Raw genomic sequence first — 27,017 nt, forward strand, 5'->3', positions numbered from 1 at the left:
ATGCATTAGAGCGCCACCTACATATCGGATCTGCATATTGTGATGGCTGAACTTTTCCTTTAAAAACAATTGTAGTAAGGAATATACTGTAAACACTTGATTTATAAAGAACTCTTATATCTGTGTGTGCTTTCTTTCAGGTCGGGAATGCATAAAAATACACAGTGAATTTCAAGAAAATGCAGAAATTTGTCTCCTCTGAGATCTAGACGAGACCTCAGCTCACCTTAAATGCTCTCTTCTGTCTTTCGGTTTTTCATTCTGTCGCTCTAAAGCCATCTGTACCTCCACACCAGTAATTAGTTTGTGTGTGAATGTGTGTGTGATTGTGTGGGATGTGTGGTCATGCATTGACTCTGAGAGTGAAGTCAAGGGTCTCCCCAGGACTGTGGCTTGTCTCCTCTGATTTAACGCCGTCTTTTTTCTCATTCCCTGAACCGTGTTTGTCACACACTTCAGAGATGCAGCAAAGATCATACACTTTGTGTTTCGCTAATAAGCTCCTACTTCTCTCTGACTCGGAGCGCTACCCTTTTAAAATGTGTCTGTTTGTGTGTGATCCTGTGAAACTCACTTTGTGCTGTGTTTTGCATTGTGTCATTAAAGAGTGTTTTCAGAGGTGTAAACCGCACTATATTGTGTTGTTGTTGTCGTTGTTGGGTAGGTAAGTTTTGTTTGTCAGCTTTTGTCCTGGCTATGTACAGCTGCACACTACATATAGGGTGAATTAAGAAAAAATGTGACCACTTAAGGATTAAACTACATGATTTTAAATCCAATTTTAGCCACGATTTTCAGTCAGGCCGGGTCGGTGGCTACAGTCTGCAAATACTGTAGGAATCCTTCCTGTCCAGGATTTTCCAAGTAGGTATAACTGCAGTCCAGAGACCTCCAAATGGGGGTGGAATCTCTGAAAGAGGGCAGGGTTACTCCAGAAGGGGGTGTGGTTACTCCAAAAGGGGGTTGTGCCAACTCCAAAAGGGGGCATCACTTCCACTCATGGTCAAGTAGGTAAGGGGCTCCATATATTTTTTATTGCGGCTTGGAGCTCCCAACCCTTTTTGGAGCACTGCCTGCAGCTATATCCTTCTCAGATTTTCCAAGATTGTCCCAATTTTTCCATCTGTCCTGGAAAATTTTTATTCCATTCCGGGATGCTGGGGCCTGGGTAGCTCAGCGAGTACTGATGCTGACTACCACCCTTGGAGTCACGAGTTCATATCCAGGGCGTGCTGAGTGACTCCAGCCAGGTCTCCTAAGCAACCAAATTGGCCCGGTTGCTAGGGAGGGTAGAGTCACATGGGGTAACCTCCTCGTGGTCATGATTAGTGGTTCTCGCTCTCAATGGGGCGTGTGGTAAGTTGTGCTTGGTTCACGGAGAGTAGCATAAGCCTCCACATGTTGTGAGTCTCCGTGGTGTCATGCACAACGAGCCACATGATAAGATGTGCGGATTGACGGTCTCAGAAGTGGAGGCAACTGAGACTTGTCCTCCGCCACCCGGATTGAGGTGAGTAACTGAGCCACCACAAGGACCTACTAAGTAGTGGGAATTGGGCATTCCAAATTGGGGAGAAAAAGGGGATAAATAAATAAATAAATAAATAAAAATCCTTTCCAGGATGTTAAATGTCCCGGAATTTGAACATTTTACAGACATTTAAACAAAACATGTGGGGTAGTGGTGATGTGAAGTTGTGTCTGCAAATACTGTAGGGTTCCTACCTGTCCAGGATTTTCCAAGTAGGTTTAACTGCAGGCCAGAGACCTCCAAGAAGGAAGAGGGTGGGGTTACTCCAGGCAGGGGTGTGGTTACTCCAAAAGGGGGTTGCACCAACTCCAAAAGGGGTCATCACTTCCACTTCCACCTCCACTGTCCTGGAAAAATTTTATTCCATTCCGGGATGCTAAATGTCCCAGAATTTGAACATTTTACAAACACTTAAACAATACATGTGGGGTGGTGGTGATGTGAAGTTGTCGACCAGGGGAGGGAGGTATCGCGGCCCCCATCGGCATATTGTGGCACCGTTTTGCGGCCCCTTTCAGCTTATCGTGGCCCCCTTCATCATATCGTGGCCCACTTTGGCATACTGCAGCCACATTTCGCAGCTGACCCACCAGGAAAAGTCCCGGTTCTCCAGATGGCCAGTCCGCCTCTGCATGTGAGCACTTGTTTATATACTAATAATGATTTGGTCAGAAGTACTTCTTTCAGAGAGAGTATTTCTTACTTTGTTTTTTCTTTTATGTCATCCAGTCTTTTTCAATGACTTTCCCTAATGTGAATATTTAGCTTTGTGCTGTTTTCCTCATAAGCAGCTGTTCTGTAAATACTTTGGCAGTGCAAACCAACAAATATTTGTCATGACAATAAAGCACATTAAAACTGAAACTGAAAATACAATGAGAATGAAAGAGAATCAATAAATACTAAAAATAAATCAAATGATAAAATTGCGTACTAACTTTATTTGTGTAAAGTTATATTCATTACTACATCTTCATTTTTCGTGATGATGCATCGACGGCGTGCAAAAATCACACTAAAATCATGTTATCATGTATAATGTTTACGTCTTGTGGCAATATTTGTGCCTTACTGAAACTGAAATTGTTTTTTTATTTTTATTTTTTTATTAAATATACAAGGGATGATTCAATTATTTTTTGTGATAATCAACATTGTGCCACAAATGCAGAACATTCTTTTAACCCTTGTGTTGTGTTTGTTTTGTGCTAACACATTTTGTGTTCCCGGTCAAAAATGACCGGTCCACTAAGATTGATTATAAATCTCTCATATTGCATATATTATCACAAGATATTGCATTAGATCTTTTTATCAACTTCTTTTTCAGTAATTATGACAGGTTTTGTATTCAAAATGACTGGTCATTTTTGACCGGGATCACAACAAGTGTAACAATGTGAAATAAAACCCCCCAAAAAATGTTGAAAGAAAATGGTCACATTTTTTGTGTGTATGTGTTTTCAGAGACCATATGTGAACAAAATCAGAGATTTTTATTCCAACTGGATTAAGTAAAAAAAATTGCCACAAAAAAAAAAAAGTTGTCTGGGTCAAAATGACTGGAACACAACATAAGGGTTAAATGATACTATATATATATATATATATATATATATATATGCAATGTTTTCCTCTAGAATTGATTTTCAGGGGCATATTTACCTTTAAAGAATGGCATATTTATTGTCTCACTATATGAAAACACACTGTGTCGCCTATAAATCAAATATTTGAATAGAATAATTTAACCGAAATAAAAAAAAAAATATTGTGTATGTGTGTTCTATATTGTGTGTATTGTATACTGTACATTGTATGTTATTATTTGTATATTGTGTTGTGTGTAAATATGTGTATATTATATATGTAAATTGTGTTGTGTAAATCTGATGTTTATTGTAAATTGGTATATGTCTCATCACGACTGCTATGTTGCTCGGAACTGCACCCAAGAATTTCACCCACTGTTGCACTTGTGTATATGGTTGAGTGACAATAAAGTGATTTGATCTGATTTGATCACATCACAGACACGGAGCAACAACACCCGGACTCTCTTATCATTATTCTGGGAGATTTTAATAAAGCTAACCTCACCCGTGAACTGCCAAAAAAACAAACAACACATTACATGCCCCACATGTGAACAAGTATGGCCATTAACTATCAAATCAAATCAACATAAATTCCAAAAGATTTTTAAACACATTATTACACATCTCTCTAGAATACTTAATCGTGGTTTGTAAATGGCAGTATTCTGCAGTCAGATATTTGTAAATGATGAGCGCTAAACTGCTAAATTGACCATTGTCCTAGGAGACTGATTTCCTACATGGCTGCGCTAGTTTAATGTCTCTCGTATAACTTTAATCACTTTCTTTCGTCTCACATCATAACATAATCTGGGTACAGTGTCTGTAAATGCACTAAACTCATAACCTCAGAGGCCTAAAATAGAGTATTATGAAAGCAAATGTTAGATAACAGCTCAAAAAAATGGCAGAATTCACATCATTTTACATATCTGGGGCATTTTTGTCAGTTTTGTTGCTGTTTTTGCTGCTGGCTCTGGTTCATTTCTAACCACTGCTTTAAATTGGACCTGCAGTTTGTTTAGAAACACACATGGAGCTTGAATTCAGGTCCATTTGCAGCTGCTGTCGACTCTCTGCTCATTGAGAAAACTCTGAGACTATCACAAAATAACCGTGACCAATGGAGGAAACGGAATACCAGTTAATCAGATTACAGTTACTTTTATTTAAGTCATTATATATTTGTCTTATTACAATTTATAGGCACAATTAGTCATTTGTAGTGGATTACTTTTTTGAATAACTTACCCAGCACTTAGTGTCAGTTAACGGCTGTACAGAAAATGTGGCAAAAAATGTGTGTAAGTGTGTTAGATTTGCAATTAGATGTTTTTCACGAGTCATTTTATTGGGGCAGGTTGTCACATGTTTTAAAAGTCTCAAATGTATACAATTTATCCATTACAATATTTGTCGATATTTTTGTGTTGTCTTTCCCATTATTGTCTTTTCATGAATTAAGCGCTTCGTAATTGTTTTACTTTTTAAAGATTCAAAAACAGCTTGTTTTGATAGTTGTGACGGGGGCATGTGACCCCCATAATGTCCACATAAAACCTACCCTAACACAACTTACCCTATATAGTGTGACAACATGCCCTGCTTTTGGGACATAATGACAGCATGTATTCAATGAGCTGTATCTTTTTTTTTTTTTTTTTTTTTTGGTGGGGGGGCAATAACATTGAAAATGTTCAATAGCTTTTTTTTTGTAGTCAGTACTATATCTTGCTAAATCTCAAGCAACGTAAACGTTATCTCATGATGACAGCCAAGCTCAAATATGAAAAAAGTCTAATTTGTAGGTTTAAAAATGTTAGGATGGTAATCATAGTGAATTTCATTAGTAAATGACCTGATTACCCCAATTCCCCCTACAGTCCTTGTTTATTAGCATCTTGAAGTGTAGCTGACTACTTTACCGAAAGGTAGCCTGACTCTAGTTGAACTGTTGTAAACTATGAGAAGCTGTTTGGCAAGCTTTCAAAGTAGCTTCACCAACACTGAACAGAAGAGGGTTTTATGTAATGACAGGGGTTTGAATCATGTTAAACTGAGATATGATCTGTGTTAACATTAGCAACATGTCAGAACAATCAAAGCTTTCAGTCAAAACATCGTGAGAGTGATTTCCTTTATTCTTTGGTGTTGAAAATCCCATCGGCTACAACCCCGCTCGTCCTCTGAGCAGCACTCTACAACAACAGTCTGTTCATTAGTTCTGATCAAGTGTGTCTCTAATCAACTGTGAGATGTGATGGTTATTTGCATGACCCATTTAAAGTGCCAGGCAGCCATATTCCCTCATTAGATCCTCTGAGAGGTTTGAAATGATAAAAATGCATCATTCCCGCTGCAGTCTGACATACGGTTGTGTATGTGAACGCTGCAGGGGTTTAATGTATTGTTTCATTTGCACTGATGTTTTCAGGGTAATCAGGAGCCCACCAATCCGGCAGACGCGATGGCCCAGACTTACCCCCCGCAGTACGCCCATCCCCCTCAGAACGGACTCCCTGCCGACTTCACCGCGACACACGCTCTTCCCACGCAAGACTACACGGGCCGGAACCGCGTCCCTGATCACGCCTTGACACTCTACACGGCAGCACAGACGCACAGCGATCTCGACAGCAACACGCCGGCCATCTCCTGCGGTACCAACACGGCAACGGTGCGTAAAACACACAAACAAACACACAACACGCATGCCGGACACATGCAGCCAATCAGCAACACAACGCAACACCAGATGTGTTACAAATAACACATTTTAAGTGTAACAAAAAACTGACTTTTTTGAAAAGTAGCAAGTAAAGCAACATAACTTTCTACATTGTCATACATAAATGTACAAAAACAAAAAAGTTGACTTCTTTTAATAGTACTACTCTTGTTTACTCTCGAAATTTGATATAGGCCGCAACACTCTGGTTCCTGAAGTAAAAATCACATTTGTTTTTTTTCCATAGGTGAATTGATTTTTTAGAATAACTTTTAAAACTTTAAAGAAAAACCTACCGTAAGCACAGAGGTTGTTAACCCTCCTATGGTATTGAAAAATGGCATCTCACTTTGGTATTCGCTGTCATTTTTGTGTCAGACATGTAACCCTTTTTTTTCATGATGATGATAATGATACCATTTTTTCTTCCCTGAATTAAGAACAATAAAATATGCATTTCTTTTGGGATTTTATGCTATTTTGATCTTATTTACATGTAAATTGCATATACAAATAAGCCAAAAAAAAAACAACAAAAAACAAGAAAAGAAAAAAAATAGACAAATTCAGAGCATACACTTCTATAAGTTGGACCATGAAGGAAATAAGAGCATGCAACATAAATTGATGGCAAATTGCTGTCATCTGGTGAACAAGATATAAATAACATGACTTGAAAATCATGTCATGCCAGTAACAGCCAGTATATGGCTGTAGCCACCTACTGTGTAGTCTGATGACTTGTTGTAACGTCATGGTTACTTGTGTAACCTCCGTTCCCTGATGAAGGGAACGAGACATTGTGTCGATGTAGTGACACTAGGGGTCACTCTTGGGAGCCCGAGACACATCTGGTCTTTGATAAAAGGCCAATGAAAATTGGCGAGTGGTATTTGCATGCCACTTCCCGGACATACGGGTATAAAAGGAGCTGGTATGCAACCACTCATTCAGGTTTTATGCTGAGGAGCCGAGACAAGGTCCGGCCATTTCAGCAGGTAGTTCAGCGTTGTGGCAGGAGGGACACAACGTCTCATTCCCTCCATCAGGGAACGGAGGTTACACAAGTAATCATGAAGTTCATTATCTGTCACTCACTTGACGTTGTATCGATGTAGTGACACTAGGGGTCACTATACGAAACGCCACAACTGGCTGAACTGTGTTACGTGAACTGGCGGTGTGTGGTGGGCAGACCACTGTGTGCCTTATAGCCAGCGCACCAGGTCGACACGTAACCTCCCCCAACATAGACCCTGAAGAACTACAGAGAGGTCCCATGAGGGAACGAGGTGCAGTCTTGAGGGTTTTGGCCTCCTGGCACCTCTTAGGAACCTGATGATCAGGTCGTGCTTCCCTAAGGACTTACCGTCGACTGCGTCGTGGTGTGCTGCTATGGTGGCAACGTACACCTTCAAGGTGGAAGGGGACAGCCTCCCTTCCAACCTCTCCTGAAGGAAGGAAAGCACTGATCCAACTTATTTCTGCTGATTCCCGTCGGGAAGAACACCACTTAGCGAAAAGACGCCACTTAAAGGCATACAGGCGCTTCGTAGAGGGGGCCCTAGCCTGAGTGATCATGTCTACCACGGCGTCCCGTCCAGGGGCCAGACATGGAGATTCCAGAGGTCTGGTCGCAGGTGCCAGATGGTGCCCCATCCCTGAGAAAGAAGGCCCTTCCTCAGGGGAATTCACCAGGGGTGGGCTGTCGCGAGGAGAGTGAGGTCCGAGAACCACATCTGGGTGGGCCAGTAAGGTGCTACCAGGATGACCTACTCGTCCTGGTAGCACGTCCTGTGCCTCCTGTGCCTCCCACAACCTTGTCAGCTCTTCATGCACTTCCGGGAAGAAAGGAACGGGGGCGGGGCATGGCTTTGAGTGGTGCCGCGAGCCCAGGAACCAATCATTGAGCCACGAGGGTTCAGGGAAGAGCGGAGGGTTCCACTCTAGCTGACGCTCGCAGCTGCCCGGGAAAGCATGTCATCATCTCCGCATCAGCCTGTGACTGGGCAATCGTCCCCGATGGGAGGAGCCCAGCTGAGGCTTCCGCGTCCGACTGGACGAGCCCGCTCTTCGATGCTGCACTTGAGAGCTCATCACTTTCGCGGGCTCCGAATAAGAGGTCGAACTCGCCGTGAGACGAGCCGGTGGACTCATCCAGAAGCTCAATAGGGGCAGACTAACGTGCTGGGGAATGGGAGGTCCGCGGGGGGATACCCGGCGGAGGCGGTCCCACTGGGGTCCCCAAACCGCCCCCAGTGCTAGCCGCGCTGGCCTCATACCCGTGGGTAAAAGGACCGAGGCGGGGAGCCTCTGGGGTGGCTTGCTTTCTTACAAAGGCGAGCAGCGACCGCAACGTTGCCATGGACATTTCCTCGCAATGAGTACATGACCATCCACGAACGCTGTCTCCATGTGAGCAGTGCCCAGACATGAAAGACAGTGATCGTGACCGTCAGAAGGCGAGAGATAACAAGCGCAACCAGGAATAACACACAATCGGAAATTCATCTTTAAAAAGACGTGTCTTTAAAAAGACGTTCCGTGTGTGCCGCTCTTTTAGAGAAATATACTCTTATTTCTGCTGAAGCACCCAGGGGCACTCTCTGCAGTGCACCAGTGCAGAGGAGGGAGAAGCCGCTGAAATGCGCCGTTAGATCCAGCAGAGGTGAATGAACAGTCGTGGGAATTCAGCTCAGTGAGCATGACCGTTCGGCTCTGAAGAGAAAATCTGAATGAGTGGTTGCATACCAGCTCCTTTTATACCCGTATTTTATCTCAAGATATGCATTTGGATATATATTTAGACATTATCAGATTATTACGTGTCAAAGTTTAGCATTTTAAAATTGATTTAAAGCATCACTTTTTGCTGTTAATGTAATTTTTCTTGCAATCAAACCTGACCATGGTGTTACAAAGAGAAGACTTTCCTACCAATAGTTTATTTCAAACATAAACATGTAAGTAAATGCATAATAATGTCAAGAACATGAACGAATCTGAGTATAAAACAGAAGAATCAGAGCAAACATTTTCTATTTTCAAACTCTCCATAGTAAAAATGTATTTTGCAAACGTGTGTGTGTGTGTGTGTGTGTGTGTGACAGATTGCTGTCATCAGCTGGAAAACAGCAGATGAATTACAATGCCAACAATGACCAAAAGATGGCTGTAGAGTGCGTGTGTGTGTGTGTGTGTGTGTGTGTTCTGCATTGTGAGTGTCTTATCTCACCCCTTCATTTCTGAGTGTGTGTTTAGCATTGTGACTGATTTTTTACAAATGTAAAAAAAAAATGTATAGTCTCAGCAGTTCATTTTTTGTGTAAGTGTGTTTGTGTGTGAGAGGGTGTGCATGTTTTGCACTGAGGATGTTTTAGAGTCTCACCCTGTAATTTCAGTCTGTTTTTTACTGCATTGTGGCTGATTTATTGATTGTATTTGACAGATCAAAAAATAATTGATCTGTTTTTTGGTCTTTCCCATTCATTTTCAATGGTCGGTCAATTTTGACCGTGAATACCAAAGGTGTCGCTTTTTTTAATGACCATTTAGACTTATCGAATCAAGCCCAATTTTTTTTGTATGCTCAGATGGCAAATGGAGGAAAAGTCACCAGGTCTTGTACTGCTCAGATAGAGGAAATCATTTTTATTAAATGAGGAATATTTATTTCGGTCAAAGATGACCAAATACCATAGGAGGGTTAACTGATGGTATATGATTCTGCTTAAGCCATTAGTCCATATTATTTCAACTTAATTTTTAGAACAAAATTGTGTTTAATAGCTGAATTCCTGGTGAAGAGCTACATTACCCATGATCCTAAAGGGGGGAAATCCACCAATCATAGAATACTGTTAACAAAGTGCAGCAAAAGAGCTCTGCAGCAACCGCACACTTGCATAATAACCTTTGTCTTTGCATCCGATTTTCAAATTGTTGTGATTCACCTTTGAGTTGGCTGGTTTGGTTAAACTGTTTTATGAAATCCTTATGGAATAAATGAATGGGAAAAATACTTCTGGACACAAGATGGCTGAAAAGCGGGCGTTGTTGCGCTCAATTACGGTATGACTAATATTGTTGATAAATTGCTTGTGGTTTTTCTCATTTGTAAGTTGTGTATAAAAGCATCTGCTAAATGATTGAATGCAAATATAAAGTTACACCATAATATCTGAATTACTTTTAAATAAGCATGTTTTTGTTCTATTTATTTCATTTGTTAACTGAAAAACGCAAGTTTTCAGATTTGTTTTTAGGAGTAACGCAATAATGTAACATTACTTTTCAAAGTTTGCTTGTTGCAAGTGAAACCTGTATTTAATGTAGTCAGGGTCATATTTTCCTTTGCACAGTTTTGCTCATGGATTTTGAGGATGAGGGCATGTGACACAACCTGTCCATGTTGACATCTGTCTAATCTCCTGAGTTACTACAAAGTGACCGGTTAAATTTATGGCAAAATAATGCAGAGTTTGATTGGATGCACCACCTTTGACATCAAACACACCAAATATGGGAAATGTTTTCTCCTTCCTTTTAAAAATTAAGCCTTTTTATTTTGCTATCCTAACTATGCATGACTACAGTATATGGTCAGTTGCATTTTATTATTTGCATTTAGCATCGCTTTTTTGCCCTGCAGTCTACAACCCAATCAGAACAGACCTGTGACCAATTTTTGGATCGAGACCCACCAGTTGAGAGGGAAACATTATTCTTGAAATATTCAAATCATCCGCTGGTTATTAAGCCATGCAGAAATGTGTGTATGAAGCAACAGTGTGTTCCAGGTGTGTGAATAGTGAAATTTGACTGCTTTGGGATTACACGCTCCTCTGTACCAAATAATGAGCCGAGAGGTCATTTGACAGGACTATAACGACATGTCAGACTGTGTGCTGTTATAATGACATAATCACTGTCATTGGGTGTCACGTTTATCTCGATATTACTCTCTCTCGCTCAAAGTCAGACTGACACAAATAACTGTAACGTCAGTTTGCATCATTCTGGCTTCATGCTGTCAGAACATTAATTGAAGTTATTGCACTGACAATGCTTTAACACATTAACATGAAACATCACGAGTTTGCCTGGGTCTTTATTGTTTAAGTGACTAGTTTAAGTGAATGTTGTATCTTGTAAATTATTCATTATGATAAATTATGTTAATTAATTAATATCTATTAAGTTACATACTCCAAATAATCCAATGAAATGAGATTAAATAGCATTTTTATCTGCTTGCATTTTATGTTTACACTAAAAAAAAATAGCTCATTGATTGAACAACATGATAGTGTTTCCACAGTGGTTCCACATGTTTGAAATGAGTTTTCTCTACTTAAAATCACCATGTAATCTCAACACAAACACTTTGTGTAAGAACCTAGTTGAATTGAGTAAACTTAACAAAATTAGACATGTCAATGTAACTCAAATAAATCTATTTTTTTTCTTTATGTACTTACCAGTGAAAGTGAATGTGAATGACACATGCTGGTTGGAAGCACTACAGAGTGTAGTTTAGTAACTATTCTATGGTTAGCACAGCATTTGCTCAACGAAGCGAGCAATTAATTTAGTGTTTGACATCTGTCTTCATCGTTAGCTCAATCTCCACTCTTCACCATAATGGTAATCCCCAAAACTCCAACATAACAAAACATTAATCACTAACAAGTATCCCCTTTATATTCATCTTGCACAAGCACATTAAATAACACTTATTTTAACATTTAATGTCCCAGTTAAGTCTCACAGTGGGAAATGGAAATCCCTTGCCCAGTTACATCAATGCAACACCACAAAAAGTATTAATGTAGTCCAAACTCAAATAGATTAAGTAAACTCCCATTTTACAAATTTCAATGGATAGAACACAACTAAATCAAGTTGTGACAAAATGTTCTACAATTTTAGTTCATTCAAGTGAATCGAACAGCCAGAAAAATTCCTTTTTTTAGTAGTTATTATCGATCATCTGAGCATTCTTTTCAATTTGACACTGAATTTTCTCCTTTGATGTGTGATGAGAAGTTAACCAGGTCCAGTCTTATTTAGCCAGGACTAGTTAAAATATTCTGATGTATTTCTTGTATTGTGTATTTAGTTTTTGAGGCCTAGCTCTCTTCGTAGTTGCCACATTGTGAAATTTCTTGTTAAGCCATCTTAGATGAGAAAAAGAGCTTAAACATGTGAAAGAGGAAACGTGTTTGGAGGCTTTGAAAATGTCTGGCCCCAGAAATCTCCTCCGCTTTCATCATTCCAGTAATGAGAAAGAATGAAGGGTGTTTTTTGGATTTCCTCTGTTTCTCTTCCTCCTGGCCTGTTTTATTTATGTCTTTAGAAGAGCGTGTACATGGTGTAGCATGAATAATTTAGCACAGCAGAAAGGTGGACACGCTCATCGGTTTATCTCGTTCAGCTGGGTGGATTTCTCTTCTCTGTACGCTCAAGGCAAAACAGATCGCTCTGTGAAAACCATTCTGGGTGTTTCTTTAACAACGGTCACTTTTGGCCCTTTGGACTTATAGAAAATAAAGTCTAAAAACACTTCCCACACTCACTCATTTAATAATATGTTTACTTGCAGTGTCCAAAAGTGAACATACATGCATCGCAGTAGAATTCTGTCTCAAATTATGTATTTGATTTGATAACATTCTGTGGTGGAAACATTTTTGGAATAAAATGGCCAATTTGTTTGGATTGCTGAGGTTTTTATGTATCCTACATACTCACAAAAAGCAGTCAAGTTTCATGAGGGTGATTATGGGCCACACCCAAAAACGTATTTGCTCCTTTCTTATAAATGATTAAAAAAAGTTACTGTCAGGAGGATCTCTAGATGATACATACCAAATTTATGTGTATCAAATAAACGGCTTATGATGATTTTGAAAAAGTAGGTTGTTCAAAAAAACTAATGTTCTTGTGAAAATGGAAATCCACTGAACATTTTGTTCCTGGAAATTTTGATTCTAGCACGTGCGGTTCCAGAGTCATTTGGAACCATCCCACCAAGTTTGGGATCTCTTCGATATGCGATGGTCTCTGACACCCAGACACTTTTAGGACAGAAAAATAAATATAGCTGCAAGCAGCGATTAACGGGGTTCAAGCAGCATAGGTCCTTTAACTCCACATGTCACAAGATGTAAAAGCATTATTCATATAGCTTGTAAGCACCTTAAATAGAAATAAGGTTTTACAGTTTTATTTATTTAGTTGAATTTATTATTCATTCCAGCTTTTGATGAAAAGGTTGCCTTATCACCAAATTTGTATGGTGTGGTCAGAGTGTGGTGACAATTACACACACACAGTTTTATGTCAGTAGGGCACAGCATTACTGAATTATAGCCGGAGATGCTTTTTGACGTCTTGTCATCAAATTCATTAGTGCACTGTTCAAGAACCATTTAGTCTGTCAAAGGGAATTTTGGCACGAGTGCCCCTAGATGATACACAACAAATTTCATAGAAATGGGATATACGAGCTAGGAGGAGTTCAGAAAGTATGTTTTCAGTTAAATTAAAAATTGCAGACAGGAAGTGAGGCTAACCATGGTAAATTGGGTATCATCGTACTCATTATGTCCCAAAGAATCTAAAGAGTCCAGTCTTATGATTTTACTCCAAACTATTCAGAAGTTATAAGCAAAAAGAGCCATTTTTTTCATATCTCTTTACCACTAGGTGGCGCTGTGCCAAAACTGTGCAGGTACCCTCAGGTCATGCCTGTGTTGACATATACCAAGTTTCATGTCAATATGCTAAAGCGTTGCGAAGATACAGCCACAAGTCCATTTTGGTGCATTTGTGGTTGACTTCGTTGAAGCGTTATTCGAAAACAATTTTATGGTTTATTAAAAAGCTTTTGATAACATTTTGTCAGCAGTATCCCTAGATGATACACGTAACATTTTGTGCAAATCGGACATACGGTCTAGGACGAGTTCGAAAAAGTAGGTTTTGCGAAAAATCGCAAATTGCCAATTTTTTTAAAGACGGGAATAAAATCGGGGATAGATTTAATAAATGTCACAATATGATATGATGCAGAAGCCTCACGATACGGTATGATTTTTTTTTTTTTAAATGGTGCCTACAGTATTCAAGGATTTGACCTGACCGCTGACTTTACGTTATACTGTATGTACATAACACAATATTATTTAGCGGTTTGAGCGAAAACGAATGGCACATGTAATATTTTGCCCTATTCCCTGTTTCAGTTTGCATGTAAACTTTACCGTTCTTACCGGCTTATCCAATGCGTGCAAGTTTTGTGCTCATAGCCGTTTACATTTCAACGTCAAAAGCAGAGAATAATAAGACTCATGTAATTGCGGGTTTCTTACGTTGCCGTTTTTTTTAATAAGCTGTTTTTTGATAGTTATGGGCGTCTTGCTGTGCATGTAATCATGCTCCGTGTCGGCTGGAAGAGGCTGGTTGTTAGTTGCAACTTGCTGCTGCTGTTTCTGCCTTGCAAATCCACCGATTCGTGGTTATGATGGCGTAAATAAAACAACATGTTTGATGTACTGTAGCACCAGGTCATAATGCCATTGTTTGGCAAACTCGCAAGCTGTAACACTAAAATCTACTTGACATTTGCAATCCATCTTCGAGCTCTCAACTCGCCTATGTATGTAGTTGATCGTGTTTACGTGTGATTTTAAATAATCGTGTTATTCTCTGCTTTTGATGTCAAACCGTGAAGAGACATGCACTCAACACGTGCATACACTGGATAAGCCGGTGAGAACACTGGTAAAGGTCTTTACATGCCACGCGAAATCTGCGTAATGGGCAAAAATCTACCCATGTCGAACGATTTGTTCTTACGCCGTTTATGACCTTACACCAATAAAGGAATGCTGTTTATTGCGTTTACATGACCACACGCGTTGTCGGCTTATTAAGCATAATCGGTGTAAGAACGTGCATGTAAACGCACTCAATGTTGCATTGCTTCATTTTAATCACACTTGTACTCAAATCTAGAGCAGCGTATCGTACGATGCAATGCGATACGATATTTTTTTACACCCCTAGTATTACACTAACTGAAGATTCACACATGTTGCTTATTCTTAATGATAGTGTCTTTTGGACTCTCAAACATTTTGAGTTTTACTTTATTGTTTTTATTTGAATAAATAAATGTACATTACTAGTTTCAACATTATTTGTACTTCAGACCTTTGTTGTTGGACAAGAAAAGCTACTTTCGTGTGACCCACATTTTGTTTTTGAGCATTAAAAATGGGTAAAGCTTTACAATTTGCATGTGGAGCCACATTAAGAGCCCCATATATCTGGAATTTAACCATAGAAGTCCCAAAAAATTAAGATACCAGAAGTAAAGTTAGTTCTGAACCAGAATCTAAAAGGATATTAAGATATTTGTAATACTTCTGGAGTTATAGGTACTCCAACTTTGGAAAAACGACACTAAAAAAGCGCACTTTCCCGTTTTTGGACTCGCACCATTGGCACATAATGCAACAAGGGGTGCTGATTCAACTGATTTTAGTAATAGATCTACTTATCTCCGTGTAAATATAAAATAATGACGCTGCCACTTTTCCATAGTATTTTTTTTACCTGTAGTTTTGCTCCAAAATCATAGGCGAAAATCTCGTTTAACCCCACTCCACAAAATACTCAGTAAATATTGATCCATGGCATTTAATATTTTGGCTGTCATCATCATTTATGTTTATCTTTCTTCAGAAAAAGTATTTACAAAATCAAAAATTTCAGCAGGGGAAGTTTTAGACATTTTCTAGAAAGTGGTTCCTGAGTCTTGTCACCTATCGCAACGAAGCACGAATAAGATTTGAAGCAAGATTATCACTAAATATACAGTAAATAAATAACGACTTGAATTTCAGTCTGTTCCTCACACAAAGCCGTCTTGGAATATTGTGCACGAGTCATATGAACTAATTTTATGATACTTTTGTGGTGTTTTTTTGAAGCTTTTTAGTCCCCGGTCACTATCTGCTTTTATTGTATGAAAAAAGAATGATAGATAGAACGATGAATGGATGTATGGATGGACAGACGGACAGATAGATAGATAGATTGGGGGTTATGGCTCTGTCTTCACCTAGTGCCTCTGAACACACTCACTGTGTCAGTGTGCAGGCGAGAGCCATAAAAGAGCGCAAACGAGCATTGTTACTGCAAGGACAGTGATTATGGTAATGACACAATAAAGCCCATGGTCGTTATAGTGATGATGATGGGGATGATGCGGAGTGATTAATGCCGAGAGATAAATGACAATGATGGTTCACACTCGTCCCTACAGCACAACAGCCTATCAAGTGTGTGTGTCTGTGTGTGTAATAATGAATTATGTACCGGATGTTTCTGCATGCACACGTGTGTGTGTGTGTGTGTTAAATCATTTAATGCTTAATTCTACTCTACACGAGCATGAGTGAGTGTTTTGCATATAGAGAGGAAGTCTACAAGAATATTTGGGTGAAAGAATACAGAATACACCCAAGAATCACTTAATGTGAGTTCTTAATCACATTAAAGCCCAAAATCAAACAAAGACAGAAATTATAATAACTTAAAGAAAAGAAAGACAACATGAAACTATGTTCATAAGGCATTTTACTTCCTGTGACATATATTTCCGCATATGAAATAGGATATTAAACAAGAAAAATGTAGGGTGGGAGTTGATTTTATCCATTAGGAATTAATTGGATGCAGAAAAGTGACTCCATATGACAGATAGCAGAAAAATAAGAGGGATTGATGACATCAGCTGATAAGGAAAGCCGTTTCAGAGGTGGAGCAAGTGATTACATTTTGACAAGACAAATGTGTAATAACAAAATAAATAGTCCATTTTGATGTCATGTTGACTTTTTGTTAACACTTTAGAATAATATATATATATATATATATATATATATATATATATATATATATATATATATATATATGTATTTTCTTTTTGCATTAATATTAGTTAACTAGATTATGACTTTCTTTCTTTTTCTTAACACAAATGGTGAAATTGTGAAAAAAACTTGTGCTCAGTGATATCATACAATGGCAGTTTATGGTGACCATCTCTTCAAGCTTCAAAAGAACACAAAAGTATAATTCAGAAGTCTAATAAATTATTCATGAGACTCATGATTGTTATGAAAGCATACAATAAGGTTTGTTGAGAAACAAACTGAAATCTAATGTATTATTTAGTGAAAATGTTCACTGACCGTTGATCTCCTGTGCGCGTTCACGATAGGACACGAGAGCAACAGTTCATGCAGCCCCCTTGCAACATTGGGGCGTTCAAACAAAAACTCGTTTTGTTTATCTAAAAACAGGTCCTCCACAGCGATAGCGACAACAGAACACAACACAACTGCACACAAAACAGAGAACAGAACTAACTAAACATGTCTGAAGAGTTTGTAGTCCAAGAATTGATGCATTTCTATGCCCAGCCTTATTTTTTTGAACCAGAGATCTTAATCAAAGAGAGAGATGGAGTAGGCAAAAATGCCTGTCACCTCTTCTCCATTCTGAACCGGTGAATATTTGTGACAGACCTGAGGAGAGTGAGACCTCTGCAAAAACCTTCGGTAGGTGAAACATTCTCTGTCAAAATCAAGTCGTTTTAACCAGTTCATGAGATGCTGGCTTTAATATACTGTTATGAGAACATTTTTGGACCAGTGCCAGTTCACAGCGGATGGAGTTAGCAATGCTAAAAATAGCTGCTCGTAACTGCTAGTTAGGACAAAAACTCTGATTAACATAGTAAATAAACCTTTTATCGCGTGTCGTATGCCATCAGGTTAGGACACAGTGTGACCATAGCTGCCTGTAGCCTCCTCTATGTTTCTGTTTGATTTCCGAATACTCAAAAAAATAAGGCTGGGCATAGAAATGCATCAATTCTTTGACTACAAACTCTTCAGACATGTTTAGTAAGTTCTGTTCTCTGTTTTGTGTGCAGTTGTGTTGTGTTCTGTTGTCACTATCGCTGTTTTTAGATAAACAAAATGAATTTTCGCTTGAACGCTCCAATATCGCGAGGGCACTGCGTGAACTGCTGCTCTCGTGCACTATCATGAACACGCACAGGAGATCAACAGTCAGTGAACATTTTCACTAAATAATACATTAGATTTCAGTTTGTTTCTCATCAAATCTTATCGTATGCTTTCATAACAATCTTGAGTCTCATGAATAATTTATTAGACTTCTGAATTATACTGTTGTGTTCTTTTGAAGCTTGAAGAGGTGGTCACCATAAACTGCCATTGTATGACATCACTGAGCACAACATTTCTTCACAATTTCTCCATTTGTGTTCAGAAAAAGAAAGAAACTCATATAGGGTTATAACAACACAGGGGTGAGTAAACAATGGCTGAATTTTCATTTTTTGGTGAACTAATCGTTTAACATGAACTAACACTACATCATTAAGTAATCTTGGTTAATGGTTAATTTGAACGTCAACTAATACACTTTTAAAATTTAAAAAATATATACGTTAAAATGAGTTAATGCTTAATGAACTAGCATGAACCAACACTGAATTTTCACAAATTAACATTAACCAAGATTAACAAATTCTGCAAACAGTATTATTAATTGTTAGTTCATGATATTGAATGCATTTACTAATGTTAGCAAAAGATTTCATTCTCATTACTGTGATGTAACAATATGTAAACAGTCATATTTATTCACCATACTATTGTTTGTTGGACTGTGTTTAATAATATAACAAATATTGCATTGCAGTCATTTTTAAGGCAATACGGTAAAAGGTTACTGTATTAAAGTAATGATAATCTGTTGAGAATCACCATTGAGAATAAAAAGAATACATTAAAGACAATGCATTACAATAATGAAAATTTGGGATGGATATGTGTTTAACTGTCATTAAATTAATGTCACAGGCAAAATTAATAAGGGTCCTGAAATTAACTTTTTCTTTATGCAAAATATAATCTCTTAATTTTGTGGTGAATTGTGACCCGGTCTTGTTCTCATGAGATTCACCAATTGTATTTTACAGTTTGCTGCATCTATTTATGAAAGTAAATGAACAGTTTTGAACTGATGCAATAATGTTGTTGCACTGTGTTGATGTTTGGATGAAACCCATGATGCTCTGGGGAGATTTGTTGATGTTGTTGTGTCGTGTGTACACACGTGTGTGTGTGTATGTGTGTGTTTAAATGAATGTGAACATATTTTATCCCAATGATGACATTCTCATGACATGGTGCTGTAAGTGAACACAAGAAAATGACTGTGTGTGTGTGTGTGTGTCGTTCTACTCGAGCGAGCTAGCACCGAGTGCAAGCATCTGTCACAGCTGTCTGAAGTTTCATTTGTGGCGGATCATCAACATAATGATGGAAACTGCGACCCAACCGCCTCGCCCCCTCCACCAGAGAACGCCCGAGAGCGTGTGTGTGGATATTTGTCAGTATATCTTATGTGTTTGTGCTCCTCAGTCACTAACAGGTGGAGATTAATAATCGTATTGTAGATGCATGACCTCAGGTAGGCCGCCATAACTCAACGTCTGTTTAGCGGTGTAGCTCTATTGTGAAAAATTATCGCCAGGGATAAGTAGGCTAAGTTACTATCCTTCCATTAATTCTGTTTTTCTCTGCGAGTCTAACCATCAGCTAAAGTAATCACTACTGAGCGGATGGCTCTTTTGTCTTTGTTTTCTTTGCAGACGGAAGACGTGACGCAAACGGAAGTTTCGCAGCAGGTGCAGCATTCAGAATCCACGGAGAAACAGCAGCCGAAGCGGTTACATGTCTCCAACATCCCCTTCCGGTTCCGAGACCCCGATTTACGGCAAATGTTTGGGGTGAGTCCACTTACCGGATGCTCTAACACACATTGTCTACCTTTATTTTTTATTAGTAAAAATGTTCCAGTGTTTACATTTCTAAAAGTGGAGGGGTTATAAGTTACAACGGTTGCAACGCCTCAGATTGTAATTCAATTGTTTTTCAAAATATGTTTTGTACCTAAAATCTTTTATTTCTATATATGTATTATAATGACTAGAACCATGTCTGCATTCTCAATCAAGCAGTACTTTTACATGCGCAGCTACAATCAAGCAACAGCATAGTCGAGATACAGTCTTCATCTGTCTGTCCAAGGATATATGACACAATGCGTAATCCGAATATCTTCAGGAAAAAAAAAAAACTTTGCACATCACTTGTCAAAGCACTGAGGACAGGTGTGGAGCGATTAACATATACACATGCTGGATGAAGTCGAGCTACAGTTGGGTCATTTCGTGTCAACTCAACCAGAGGTCCCCAGCTCAAAATTTTGATTTGGATATTTTTTTATTTATTTTTTTTATGTTGAAAGAAATACATCAATTATAATGAAATGCCATGGATGAATATTTACTAAGTAATCCACTATTTTGCAGATGGGCGTCAAAATGGCAATTTTCACCTGTGATTTTGGAGCAAAACCACAGATCTAAAAAATAACCTTGGAAAGGTGGCAGCATCATTATTTTACTTTCACACAGAGATTTGGAGGTCTGTTACTAAGATCAGTTGAATTTAGCAATCCTTTTTGGATTATATGCCAATGGTGACTGTTCAAAAATGGGAAAAAGCACTTTTTGTGTTCTTTTTCAAAAGTTGGCATGCCTGTAACTCAAGAAGTATTCTTAATATCCTTTTAGATTCTGGTTCAGAACAAACTTTTCTTTTGGTATATTTATTTATAAGGTCTTTTATAGTTCAATCCCAGAGATATGTGGCTTCATGAATTTTACCCATTTTCAATGGTCGAAAACCAAATGTGGGTCACTTTTTATAAAGCTGATACTTATTGAATTTAAAGAGGAATGTCTAAAGAACAAATAATGAGACAATGTACCTTTCTTTATTCAACTTGACCATTTCTGTGTATTTTTGGCACTCCGATATTGTTAAAAATTGTTCTATGCTATTGTTTTGATAGAGGGAAACAAAATACAGTTCTAGTTTCAACATTATTTGTACTTCAGACATTCCTCTTTAAAAGACAAAAAGTATCAGCTGTATGCAAAGTGACTCACGTTTGGTTTTTGACCACTGGAAATTAGTAAAATTTGACAATTTGCTCATGAAGCCACATTGAGAGCCCTATATCTCTGTTATTGTACCATATAGGGCCTTAAAAATGAAGATAAAAAAATAAAAGTTTGTTCTGAACAAGAATCTAAAAGGATATTAAGAGATCTTCAGTACTTCTTGAATTACAGGCACGCCAACTTTGGAAAAAGAACAGGAAAAGTGCTTTTTCCCAATTTAGATATGTCACCATTGGCATATAATGCAACAAGGATTGCTATAGTCAACTGATTTTAGTAACAGACCTCCAAATCTCTGTGTAAAAATAAAATAATGATGCTGCCACCTTTCTAAGGTTATTTTTTTTACCTGTAGTTTTGCTCCAAAATCATAGGTAAAAGTTGCCATTTTGACCCCCCCTCTACAAAACAGTGTATTGCTCAGAAAATATTCATCAATGGCATTTAATATTTTGATTTCATCTTCATTTATGTATTTCTTTCACACGAAGACAAACAAAACAAAAAATCAAAATCAAAATTTTGATCTGGGGACCTCTGGTTTAGTTGACATTGAATGACTCAGTTGCATTAGCTAGGTCTGTTAATCCGACTTAGCAAAAATCTGACTAACCACAATCTCAATCGGACTAAAACATTTCTAAAATGTTTACTTGATATTTTATCTCTACCTTGCTCTTGCAGGACTTTCAGACCCATTTCGAACCATTTTAAAAACCAGTCAAAATGACCCGCAAGACCAAGGAAGGGTTAAAAAGACTAATTATTGTTTTGGTCTGATTAAAATCAAACTTTAAAGCGCATGTAAACGAGCTAAATGTGAAGGTGAATTATTTTGTGCGAGAGAAACATTCCCAACTCTGAATATCCCAATTACTTTCACCTTTCTGCAATCAATGTAAGCAAAACTCACCTGTGTGGTAAAGAAGACGACTACAGATTTGCTAGATCAATTCTACAGCACACACAGTGTCCACTGTTTCCCTCTTGTTTTCTAAAAATCATTTCCATCATGTTAATGGCCCGTCAGCTGCATGTTGGCCAGCATAGCTGCTTTAAATGTCTCTCATTAGTTAGGGCTGGTGTCGGCAACTAGCTCTGTCAGAAAGATGATGTTAATTACCGCGCAGACCGCCGTGTAGCCATATAAATTACATACAACATTGTCGGTGCCCTCCATCTCTTTCCCATCATGCTCTATGATAGCCTGGTTATTGCTCTCCGAGGCTGCCAGGCCTGTGCGAGCCAAATCAACTTAGTAATTAGCTCGCAGGCATTGCGTTTAGGTGGTCCAGAGATATATGATACAAACTCAGATGGGAGCTTTTCTAAGGAGTTGCCACAAATATACACACACAATATGGATGGCCAGGGATGTTTGTATAATCATTACAGATCAAGCTGGTGTCAGGAGCCGCATTGAGGATGTATATCCGACATTCTCCGAAGAGCTTATGTCGGGAATTAAAGCCAAATGTTGTTATTTCTCCAAAACGGCAGAGGCTCTGTGTATTGTGTACTTGTAGCTGCCCTAGCATTAGACTATTAGTTATTAATGTAAATAAAGGCAACATAGCTATACTGTAGCCTCACTGCTGAAAGTCCATCTCAAACTAGCTAAGACCTGTTTGGCCAGGCTGGTAGCCCAGCTTGGACAGGCTGAGAGACCATCTCAAACCAGCTAAGGCCTGCTTGGCCATGCTGGGAGCCCAGTTTAAAACAGTTTGGCCACTGGGAAACCATCAGCTAAGACTTTTTGGCCAGGCTGGAAGCCCAGCTTAAACCAGTTTGGCCAGGCTGGGAGACCATCCTAAACCAGAGTAGACCCGCTTAGCCAGGCTGGAAGACCAGCTTAAACAAGCTAAGACCAGTTTAGCCAGTTTGGTAGACCAGCTATGCCAGCTTAAGACCAGCAAGGCCGGTTCTAGATTTTTTTTTAAGCAGTGAGATCCACCCCTCTTCTGCTCTTTTAAAGTTTATGTTGATCACTAGAAGCAAATTAATCAATCTCAGCTAGAATTGTTCCAAAGCGCCACAGGGTTTTGTATGCTACAAGCATATGGAAAGTTAGCCACACTAGCATTAGACATGACAGACTGTAAACAAATGCAATATGGCCATACTGTCGCATTCACGGCCCGCATAAGATGGTAATCACACCCTATAAGCTCCATCTGCCCATGCAGACTGAAGTAAGCCCTGTGCTAATGACTCACTCCCATGCTAACAAAGCTTGGCAGTGTTGATTAGCCTCATAGCTAACGGAGATTTAGCCCATAGCGAGTGGGGCCGAAGGTTTCTGTCGCCAGGCTAAAGCATTGATGCTAATTAGCTGCTTTGCTAGCAGAGAGTCAGAGTAAAATGAGTGGGGTGTCAGGTTAGCATCGCCAGACTAAAGAACAGAGTCGCTAATGAGAGTCAAAGTGAGGAGCTCATTATCAAGAGTAGCAAGCAGCCGAGTGGGTTATAACAGAGAAAGTCCGTATGGAAATGTGAGACAAGAAAAAAAACTTTCCTGGAAGTCTGCTTCAGGGCCGCTTCTGCTTTCTATGCCTCGAGGGCCACTGGGAGTCTCTCTCTTGGGGGTCTTGCCTTCATCTCTAGCTTTCCCGCTGCGTAGACACTATGTTAGCATTCCACCTCCGGTTCTGCTCTTTTAAGAGAGACCAGCGAGACTCAGTTTGGAGATGTACACTTACATCAAAAACCCACCAAGCAGAAGACTTCAGGAGACACATAGCCCTCCCAGTCAGTGCCGAAACAGCCTTCAATACCGCTTTGATGTGTACAATGCAACATTAGGTTTTTGGCAAGATACATCTCAATTTCCAACTGAAAAATCCAGCTAAACCAGCTTCTGAGGGTAGCTGGTTTTAAATAGCTTCTATTTGGTCCAAGCTGGTCAATGATAGTGATGTACAAACTACATATTTTTTAAAATCGACCAGTCAATGTATATGTCCTGTATAATTTGGTTTTGTGTTCACCTGACTCTGCTTAGTCACATTTTTGGGTTGAAAAATAGATAGTTGAAGTGCAATGAAATGGAACAGAGCGCTGGGGTCTCGAATTGCATTTTGACATGATGTGGATGATTGCCATGAATTTCCATCCTGGTCCAGGCTGGTTTTTGCTGGTTAGGTGCTGGTCTACCAGCATAGCCATGCTGTCCACCGGTAAAACATGACTGATGAAGTTGGTCGACTGCTATGGTCTTTCTGGTGAAGCTGGTTAACCAGTAAAGACCTGCTGGTGAAGTTAGTCAAGAAACCATGAATTTCCATCCTGGTCCAGGCTGGTTTGGTGCTGGTCTACCAGCATAGCCATGTGGTCCACCAGTAAAACATGTCTGATGAAGTTGGTCAACTACCATGGTCTTTCTGTTGAAGCTGGTTGACCAATGAAGTCTTTCTGGTGAAGTTAGTCAAGAAGCCATGAATTTCCATCCTGGTCCAGGCTGGTTTGGTGCTGGTGTACAAGCATATGCTGTCCACCAGTAAAACATGTCTGATGAAGTTGGTCGACCACCATGGTCTTTCTGGTGAAGCTGGTTGACCAGTGAAATCTTGCTGGTGAAGTTAGTCAAGAAGCCATGAATTTCCATGCTGGTCCAGGCTGGTTTTTGCTGGTTTTGTGCTGGTCTACCAGTATAGCCATGCTGTACACCAGTAAAACATGTCTGATGAAGTTGGTCGACCACCATGGTCTTTCTGGTGAAGCTGGTTGACCAGTGAAGTCTTGCTGGTGAAGTTAGTCAAGAAGCCATGAATTTCCATGCTGGTCCAGGCTGTTTTTTGCTGGTTTGGTGCTGGTCTACCAGCATAGCCATGCTGTCCACCAGTAAAACATGTCTGATGAAGTTGGTCGACCACTATGGTCTTTCTGGTGAAGTTGGTTGACCAGTGAAGACTTGCTGGTGAAGTTAGTCAAGAAGCCATGAATTTCCATCCTGGTCCAGGCTGGTTTGTTGCTGGTCTACCAGCATAGCCATGCTGTCCACCAGTAAAACATGTCTGATGAAGTTGGTCGACCACCATGGTCTTTCTGTTGAAGCTGGCTGACCATTGAAGTCTTGCTGGTGAAGTTTGTCAAGAAGTCATGAATTTCCATCCTGGTCCAGGCTGGTTTGGTGCTGGTCTACCAGCATAGCTATGCTGTCCACCTGTAAAACATGTCTGGTGAAGCTGGTTGACCACCATGGTCTTTCTGGTGAAGCTGGTTGACCAGTGAAGTCTTGCTGGTGAAGTTAGTCAAGAAGCCATGAATTTCCATGCTGGTCCAGGCTGTTTTTTGCTGGTTTGGTGCTGGTCTACCAGCATAGCCATGCTGTCCACCAGTAAAACATGTCTGATGAAGTTGGTCGACCACTATGGTCTTTCTGGTGAAGTTGGTTGACCAGTGAAGACTTGCTGGTGAAGTGAGTCAAGAAGCTATGAATTTCCATGCTGGTCCAGGCTTGTTTGGTGCTGGTCTACCAGTATAGACATGCTGTCCACCAGTAAAACATGTCTGATGAAGTTGGTCGACCACTATGGTCTTTCTGGTGAAGCTGCTTGACCAGTGAAGGCTTGCTGGTGAAGTTAGTCAAGAAGCCATGAATTTCCATGCTGGTCCAGGCTGTTTTTTGCTGTTTTTTTGCTGGTCTACCAGCATAGCCATGCTGTCCACCAGCAAAACATGTCTGATGATGTTGGTCAACCACCATGGTCTTTCTGTTGAAGCTGGCTGACCAGTGAAGTCTTGCTGGTGAAGTTAGTCAAGAAGCCATGAATTTCCATGCTGGTCCAGGCTGTTTTTTGCTGGTTTGGTGCTGGTCTACCAGCATAGCCATGCTGTCCACCAGTCAAACATGTCTGATGAAGTTGGTCAACCACTATGGTCTTTCTGGTGAAGCTGGTTGACCAGTGAAGATTTGCTGGTGAAGTTTGTCAAGAAGTCATGAATTTCCATCCTGGTCCAGGCTGGTTTGGTGCTGGTCTACCAGCATAGCTATGCTGTCCACCTGTAAAACATGTCTGGTGAAGCTGGTTGACCAGTGAAGTCTTGCTGGTGAAGTAAGTCTAAAAGCCAAGTTGGAGAAAATACAACATTTGCTGGTATTTTCAGTAGGGTACCAGAGAGTGGATCTAGTTTTGACCTTGTAGACTGTCTTCGTCAAGCTGGTAGGGCCACCTTGGACCAGCAACAAACCAGCTACGATGTTCCAAGTAATATTTTTACCGACTTGTAGCTGATGTTTTTGTTAATTGTTTCACTTAATTTGACCTTAATAAGCACAGTCAGTGGTTAGCCGTTCATAGGTTGATTTCACCTAAAAGTTTAACAGTGTGAAACTGTGGTCTGGTACCCGACCCAAGCCTGACAGGACCCGACAAACTGTCATTGGAAGCTTTTTCATTCGGGTTTGTAATTAATGAAAGATCTCAATTATTGTTAATATTATACATATTTTTATTATAGTCTATAAAGGTTTATTAATATATAATATTTTTAATTTTAACATAGCTTGATAAATGTTAAGCCAGTGTTTGGTTGTACAAACAGATAGTCCCGCTCCAAACTTGCACTATTGGTTGAGTAAAATTGGCTCAGTTAGGGGGTAACTGAGCATGCTCAGAGGAAAGAGACAACTTCCCATACCACATGCAACTTTCACACCAGACCAATTAATCTCCATCACAGGTCCTTTATGCCTGGTTAAAACAATTAGCATCTGCTGCATACTAGCTAGAGAAAACCACTCCATACACCACAGAGCTCACGCTGGGGAGTTAATGTGTTTGTGCGGGTGTCTCTGATTGAGCTCTCTGCAAAATGTGCATTAATTTGAAGAAATTTATAGAGTTCAGCCTACAGTTTCACTCACGCTGATTGTATGAGCAATGGCATTCAGCATTGTCAGCTCCAGCATAAACAAAATGTGACAAAAACCCTCTTCCTTAAATCACCCAAAGGGACATGTAATTGCTCAGAGGTTGCTCTTTCATAGTTCTCAGTTGTGTTGCTTTCAAAGTT

At 39.6% G+C, this 27,017-nt stretch overlaps 1 protein-coding gene across 3 annotated transcripts in view; it reads left to right on the plus strand.

Moving 5' to 3' along the window:
- The window catches only part of LOC127452000 (RNA binding protein fox-1 homolog 3-like), a 270,610-nt gene that overhangs the window by 197,824 nt on the left and 45,769 nt on the right, over nt 1-27,017 (plus strand). For all 3 annotated transcript variants that reach the window (XM_051717118.1, XM_051717117.1, XM_051717119.1), the window contains 2 exons: nt 5,564-5,806; nt 19,623-19,760. In XM_051717118.1, coding sequence (XP_051573078.1) covers nt 5,564-5,806; nt 19,623-19,760 — 381 coding nt within the window. The remainder of the gene's footprint in view (nt 1-5,563; nt 5,807-19,622; nt 19,761-27,017) is intronic.

This window comes from Myxocyprinus asiaticus, chromosome 14, assembly GCF_019703515.2.
Source record: "Myxocyprinus asiaticus isolate MX2 ecotype Aquarium Trade chromosome 14, UBuf_Myxa_2, whole genome shotgun sequence".
Taxonomy (NCBI): Eukaryota; Metazoa; Chordata; class Actinopteri; order Cypriniformes; family Catostomidae; genus Myxocyprinus; species Myxocyprinus asiaticus.